The sequence below is a fragment of the Telopea speciosissima genome, chromosome 1, assembly GCF_018873765.1.
Source record: "Telopea speciosissima isolate NSW1024214 ecotype Mountain lineage chromosome 1, Tspe_v1, whole genome shotgun sequence".
NCBI lineage: Eukaryota > Viridiplantae > Streptophyta > Magnoliopsida > Proteales > Proteaceae > Telopea > Telopea speciosissima.
The window spans coordinates 21,767,853-21,776,014 of NC_057916.1; the positions used below are offsets into that span (position 1 = coordinate 21,767,853).

General features: G+C 41.4%; 1 protein-coding gene across 1 annotated transcript; it reads left to right on the forward strand.

The window, feature by feature from the left end:
• The first annotated feature begins 355 nt into the window (after positions 1-355).
• Positions 356-2,685, forward strand: LOC122648868 (pentatricopeptide repeat-containing protein At3g09060). The gene has a single exon (XM_043842152.1). It carries the CDS (start codon positions 419-421, stop codon positions 2,522-2,524), a length of 2,106 nt encoding a protein of 701 aa, XP_043698087.1. The 5' UTR covers positions 356-418; the 3' UTR covers positions 2,525-2,685.
• The last annotated feature ends 5,477 nt before the right edge of the window (positions 2,686-8,162 follow it).

The window sequence follows — 8,162 nt, forward strand, 5'->3', positions numbered from 1 at the left end:
CCAACTGCACTAAACAGCTGTTGGAGTCCGTATTTTTTATACGGATTAAGGTTCCACCTACCCATAGTGGATGGTTCACTCACCATCTAGGGTTTTGATATGTTGCAAAATACCTTTCCGATGCCTTTCCCGCCCTCCCCCGCCCCGCGGTAAATGGAGGGAAACTCGGTCTTTTTTAATCTTCTTCTTCAAAAATTTCAGCTGCTGTAAACACGTGGTAGCAAAGGTGCTTGTTTTAGCTAGCTATGGCGGCTCGTCCGTTAGTTCAAGAATTCTCACCGATGATTAGCAGTGGTGAGCTTTATTATCCTTCGTTTGTTGCTGGGAAATGGTGCCTGGGTGAGTGGTAAACGCCTCGACTGCTATGAACACGAACATGAAACTTGGAGGACAGATAATATTCCCACAGAAATGAGAAATGAAATTCAACGAAACCCCTTTCAGCCCTGGTCGCATCTCCAAAACCCTCTCGCCAAAAGAGGTATTGAAGCTCCTCAAAGCGGAGAAAGACACTATCTCCGCTCTCTCCCTCTTCGATTCAGTTTCTCAAAATCCTGGTTACTCCCACACACCCCACGTCTTCCATTATATCATCCGACGCCTAGCCGCTTCGAAACTCGTAGCTCAGGTCACCCGGCTCGTCGACCTCATCCGAGCTCAGCAATGCAAATGCTCCGAGGACGTTGCCTTGTCGGTCATCAAAGTTTACTCGGAGAACTCGATGCCGGATAAAGCGTTGGCAGTCTTCCACCGGATGAACGAGATTTTTGGGTGCCAACCGGGCATTCGATCTTACAATTCCCTCCTTAATGCTTTCGTTAGGTCGAATCGGTGGGACCATGCTGAGTCATTCTTTCGGTATTTCGAAAGCGCCGGGGTTTCTCCCAATTTACAGACCTACAATGTCCTCATCAAGATTTTCTGCAAGAGAAATCGGTTTGACAAGGCCAGGGGCCTGTTGGATTGGATGCGAACTCGGGGCTTCGAACCTGACATCGTCAGTTATGGTACGGTTATAAGTAGTCTGACAAAGTGTGGAAATTTATCGAATGCATTGGAACTGTTCGAGGAAATGTTTGACAGGGGTATTTCCCCTGATGTTGTCTGTTATAATATTCTGATCGATGGGTTCTTCAAGAGAGGGAATTTCGTCAAGGCCATGGAGATTTGGGAGAGGTTATTAAGAGCATCTCCCGCTTATCCTAGTGTTGTCACTTATAATATTATGCTTAATGGTTTGTGTAAGTGTGGCAAGTTCGATGAGAGTTTAAAGATATGGCAAAGGATGACGATGAATGGGCGTCTCCCTGATTCATTTACTTACAGCACTTTGATACATGGGTTATGTGAGTCTGGGGATGTCAACGGGGCTTTGAGGGTTTATACAACTATGATTGAAGGTGGGGCAGCTGCTGATGTGGTTATATGTAATTCGCTGCTGCATGGGCTTTGTCGAGCTGGTAATATTAGTGAGTCATTTCGGTTGTGGGAATCAATGAGAAATAGGGGTTGTCTTAACAGTGTTAGCTACAACATTTTGATTAGAGGTTTCTTTGAGAATCGAAAAGTGGACGATGCAATCTCAATTTGGGAATCGTTGCCAGAGAATGGTTGCATCCCAGAAGCAACAACTTACGGGGTTTTAATTCATGGGCTGTGTGAAAACGGATACTTGAACAAGGCACTGCAAGTACTGAAAGAAGCTGAAGATGGAGGGGCAGATCTGGATGTGTTTGCCTACTCCTCATTGGTTAATGGTCTATCCAGAGAAAATAGAGTAGATGAAGCTGTTTGTATCACTGATCGAATGGTTAAACATGGATGCAAACCGAATTCTGAGACTTACAATGCACTAATTAATGGTTTCATTCGAGCTTCTAGATTCATTGATGCTTTCCGCACTTTTCAGGAAATGGTTGGCAAGGGCTGCATTCCTACTGTTGTTACTTACAATACTCTCATATCCAGTTTGTGTAGGGCAGAAAGATTTGATGAGGTCTTTACTCTTGTGAAAGACATGCTAGCAAAAGGTTTTGAACCGGACATGGTCACATATAGCTCTTTGATGGATGGTCTCTGTCGTGACAAGAAGACCAAAGAGGCTCTTGTGTTGTGGGGTGAAGTGCTTGATAAGGGCTTCAAGCCTGATGTTATCATGCACAATATTTTAATTCATGGGCTTTGCTCTGTGGGTAGAGTAGAAGAAGCTCTGCAGGTCCAGTCAGAGATGAAACGTAAAAAGTGCATCCCAAATCTTGTGACATATAACACACTCATGGATGGGCTGTACAAGGCAGGAGACTATGAAAAAGCGTCAGAGATTTGGGATCAAATATTAGAAGATGGGCTGCAGCCTGATATAATCTCTTATAATATATCTCTCAATGGGCTCTGTTCTTGCAATAGAATCTGTGATGCTTTGAGGTTGTTGGATGATGCCTTGGCCCAGGGAGTACTTCCAACTAAAGTCACTTGGCACATACTTGTGAAAACAGTTCTCAGTACTGGCAATTATTCAACCTGATCTCTTAGAAAGATACAATGTGTTGAAGGCTAGGTACTGCTGGACAGGCTGTGATTTGACTTGCCCCTCGTTTCTGAAGTGGTTGTAGTAGGTGGAATGGTGGTGGATCTTAAAGTACTACAGTGAGACTAAGATGAAAAAAGTTCTTTGAACTCAGCTAACAAGAAGAGGAACTCACTGCACTAAAGGTTTCAACTTGTTAGAAGTGCAGTGCTGGGGTTGCATATGCATTTACCCATTAGATGTCTTTCGCTCTCAGAGCAACCAATACTTGGCTGAGTAAGTCATCTGGCCCTGGAGCTAAGATCTGCCAGTACTGGGGCCTCAATAAGGTGTACTTTAGGAGGATCATCTATATGCATGCCCAGTCACTTGGTGGCTATCTGCTATACTTGCCTTGGTAATGTCACTAATGTCTTGGTGCTACAGCCTGCCTTTATTTGTCCAGGATTGTACTGAAAAATTGTGCTGTGGGTTAGTTGCCCTCCATATGGTGGACACTCACAGATTTATTTGATGTGTGCTTGGCTGACTGGATAGGGGCTTGAGGCTATTGCACTTGCATGGGTTCCTAGCAAGTTGAAGACCTTTGCTGCACAGTGATGCCATATACGGGAACCTTGTAGTGGTATGGGTGCTAGCTGTGGCATTTCGAACTCATGTGCTGGCTAAGTAGGTTTTGACCTATTTGGGGACTTAGGGGAGTAGGAGGATCAGTGTGTAGGGTGGTGGCTCTGTGGTGTTAAGACTGGTCTTGATTGTGTGATGGATTAGGCCAAGAATGTTCATGCATTGGGAAGAAGGTATGAAACGAGTGAGCTACCCTATACCTTCATTGTGTATGACATTTACAAGGATGAGTGCGTATCTTACTGTAACCTTTATCTTTTCTGCAGTTTGCCAAGGGTCTGGAATTGCAGGATGCTGCTTCATTCCAAAAATATTGCTTGCAGATGTGCATGATAATGTTGAGGATGTGACATAACAGCATTTCTGTTCAAAGGAATTGAGGTATCAATGTAACTTCCAATAGTTCACATGCTCTTTTTATTCTTACTTTTTTGTTGTTTTTTTCATAGGTTCCTTCTTCGCACAGTTAAACTAGTTTTGTCATATGCATTAATCAAATGGTCTTACCTTTAAAAAGGTAAGAGAAGTAAACTGTCTTTTCCTTTTCCCATTTTAAATGCAAATTAGATTATAGGACTGATTAGCTACACAGTGCTGAGGTACTAGCATCAATTAAATCAGAGTGTTTGATACAAAATTCAGCTGGACAGGAGGAAATACAAAGATAATGTAAGGCCAAGTCACAAGTGACCTAACCCAGGTAGGGTCTCTTATACAAACAAACCAGAACAAGTAACCATAGTTGTCAAGGTGGCAAGGCAACCCAAGGCAGTGGAGGGGTGCTTAAGCCCTTGGGCGACAAGGCACACCTACATTAAGCAACATCAAGTAATCAAAAATCAACATTAAGCAACATCAAGTAATAAAAAATCAACATTAAGCTACATCAAGTCATTAAAAATCAACATTAAGTCACATTAAGTCGTCAAAAATCAATATTAAGCCACATCAAGTCATAAAAAATCAACATAGAACTAGAAGACTGCAGAACTGAAGAATCAAGCTATTGGAAGTTTGAAACAATCAAAACATACAGTTGGTTTATATTGCTCTTGGAATTAGTCATTGTCATGGTATACCTAGTCTCACATTTTGTTTAGTAATTAAACTGTTCTTGATTTAGAGAAATGTTCTTTTTCTCTAAGGAGTTTGACTAGTCAAATGATTTTATTTTTACATGAGACTTTTTGTATTAGATAGAGCACAAAACCAGCCTTCCAACATATCCAAGATTGCTTAAATCTGATTTATATTGAAGGAGTTATGATCCGGTCAAACCTTATTTGGTATGCGCGAATGCTGTCAAAATCGCTCTGAATGAAAATATATTTTTTAGATATCAAAACAAATGAATATTTTGCCTCCCTTTTTGTTTTTATCAATGTTTTACCATATTAAGAGTTATGAAATTTTTTAGATTTGAGAAAAACTTCAACATTAGAAAGTTGTAAATTTCACCTCCTATCTTCGAAAATACATTTTTTGTTTTTGAACTGGTGGGTTGACTTTTTATCCTTTTGGAAATTTATTTTTTAAACTATTTTTATTGAATTCAAATAGGGGATATTTGCTGATTTATGAATAATATCTTAAGTAAATGAAATAACAAATATAAAAGCAAATGAAATAACAAATGTAAAAACAAATGAAATAATAATTTAAAAACCATTTCCTTAAATGATATTTGGCATAAATAAGGGACAAGGCGTTCAGTACCTCAAAGCCACAATTGCCTAGAGCCCCAGAAATCTGCCTAGACGCCTAGGCGGCGCCTAAGCAACGCCTTGACAACTGTGCACGTAACACCCAATTCCAGCAACGACACATAAAAGAATCACCCATCAGTAGGTGAACAATGTGGTATTTAAACCTTTACAACCTTCAGTTATACCCAACAGTACCTTATAAAGAGGTCTAATCACAACAGATGACAAAACAGTACTAGTTGACTATTAGCTGGGCTGATTGGAGGGCAAGGATCCATGTAGCCGAACTCATTTAGTTGGGATAAGGTTGAGTTGTTGTATTGTTAGCAAGGTTTAATATTTCGCGATATATTAGTATCTCGGGCCTACCGAGATATCCGAAATATCGCGAAATATTCTCGAAATATTGCATTTTTTTTGCAATATTTCGGGGGTTATTTGGCCATATCTAGGCCTAAAACTTCATGGACACCCTTATTTAAGATAAATAAACACATTTAAACCATAAAATTACAAAAACATGAATTGAAATTGGTGTTGTGGGCTTGCACCCTTGATTGACATACGGTCGCCAACCCTAATGTATAAACCTTGGTTAAATACACATTGGTTAGGCAGTTAAAGTCTTAAAGACATAAAAGAAATGTAAACAAACTAATTAAAACTCATAAGACATAATTCATAATCATATTCTCATAAACTCCATAACACATTAATAGTCAATAACTCAAAAGTCAAAACTCAATAGCTCAAATGCTTAAAGCCTTAAAGGCAATACAGAAAGTGTCAAAGTCACAAGTTCACAAATTACAACTTATAAGTTACAAGTGCTAATAATAGTTACTGTGCCTCCCAGGATCAATCCCACTCATACCCCGCTGGAGTCGACGTCCATTGTTCTCTGTTTGAAGGACATATGTGGACCACGGTATAGAATCGGAGAAGAAATGAGTATAGTCATCCACAAGTGTCATGTAAATGGAGTCATCAACATACTGTAGGTATCCAATCCTAGGATATAAACTAGGGTTACTAATCGATCCAATCCGTGAAGAAGATGATCCACTGTGATATGATGTCGGCGCCGGCGCAAGAGGCGTTGGCATTTGCTGCATGTATGGCTAGTGAGGTTGGTAGCTAGTCCCGCTAAGGTATGTAAAGATGTCATTTACAAAAGATGATCCAGTATGTCCTTGGGACTGGTAGTCATAGTCCCCTACCCCAGTAAACTGCCCATATGATGATGATCCATATCCACCGTAAGGTTGTGATGCACCATAATCCGATGCCAATGGAGTGGTATGTGCGTCAAAAGATGGGGCACGCCAATGTCCAATCGGTCCTCCCTCCCTATTACCCATACTTAAACCACCAATAGAGCTAGATAGGTCATCAATGTCCATGTGATCAGGTTGCAACTGTGTTTGTCGACCCCTACACTTCCTGCTGTATGGTTGTAGGGGGCGTCCTGAGGGTGGGGGTGCGGGGGCACGTGCTCCGTCGGTCGTATCTTGTGTGGCATGATCAAACTGTGTCTCTCTAGTGAATCGGAGTGGCTCTACAGGCGCCGTATCCTGGCCTACTACATAACGCTCTCGCATGCCGTTAAATTCTTCACCAGCATTACCACCACCACCACAAGCATCACCATCACCACCACCAGCATCATCATCATTTGAGGACTTAGACCAGTCTTCATCATCAGCAACATTGCCACCAGTGGGCTGGAATGGTATGGGTGAGGCTTCCCGTGCATGTATCTGACCTTCGTCAGCCATATACTCATCCACATCAGCACCAATCTCAGAAGCTATCATGGGGTCGGGCCTACCTCCCTCCTCATCCAACACTGGCTCACCTCTATCCCTCACCCAATCCACAATATGGTCCTCATCGTCTGAGTTAACTTGAAAGATGTCAGCGAGATCAATAGTGCCCCTCGTCCCTCATGTCCCGTGCGTATGTGTTGCGATTTCAGCCTTAAGTTGTAGTGCACATACACCATGTCGGATAAGCGTTGAGACCCCAATCATTGCGCCTCTTGGAGTGGATGAGTGCAAAGGTACTCCGGTTCCTCTCACAACCAGATGCAGAACATGTTTGGGCAAGGACTTTAATTACTATTCTTCTTAAGTTCTTAGCCGATTCCCCATACAACACCCACCATTCAGCTGCATTACAAGTTTACAACAAAAAAGACATGTGTTAAATGTTGTTTCAACTTTCAAATTTCAATACTTATGTAATTTAAAACTTAAAAGAATTACCAGCATCACCATGTGCTCTGCTTTGTATCGCAGCCTCAGTTCTAAAACTTCCCAATGCATCCCTAAATACCTTGATCTACACCCATGTGGAAAATTAGTAAGTACTTCTTCACTACTTGTTTGAAAGCATCAATAAGTTGAGTTTCTAAATGAATTGTAAGACTCACCTCATTGTTGCAAATTGCTTGTAGTACACCATCTGGCTCCAACTTCTTCACTACTTGTTGCACAGCATCAATAAGTTGAGTTTCCAACCCAAGCCTATTGTTATATTGATACTTAGGGTTCAAGTAGTATGCGAAATATGACATATAGAATAGAGGTATTGTCAAATGCATAGGTAATTAGTAAATAATAATACTATGAATTAGTAAACATAAAACAAATTTACTCATGACCTTATGCGGTGGATGCATAAGTTGATTCTCCCAATGAGCATTGATGATATCTAAGAAGTGTTTACTACTGCGAGGAGCCATACTGTAGACACTTTCTTTCATCAAGTCTATTGCAGCATATAGGACTGGCATGGTTGGGCCCTTCAGAGCTGAGTCAGCAACATGTAGAACTTTAACTACTGGCTCCAAAACTTTCACCACTTTGCTTAGTTGGGTCTAGAAGTCCTCAGATGACATCGTTGTTTGTGCTTCCCTCCCACTTACAGTCTTGGAACCCTTCCATCCAAACCACTCCTTAGAAGCAAACGTACTTCTCAGCCCGGCATTTTTTGTCTCAATACTTTTGAGGGCAATATAGTTGGTGGCAAATCTTGTGATGCCAAGCCTAACCAAGTCACCCCCATATTTTTCCCTCAATAGATTGAGTGCATAGGAGTGGTTGTATACAAAGTTGGTGACTTGTCTTGCACTTTCAACCTCAGTCTTCACTAACTTTAACTTTCCCATATCCTTTAGCATTAAGTCAATGCAATGGGCTGCACAAGGAGTCCAGAAGAGCCGGTACTTACTATTGTTCATCATCTTCTCACCGGCCAGCTTGAAGTTGCTTCCATTGTCCGTTACAATCTGGACAACA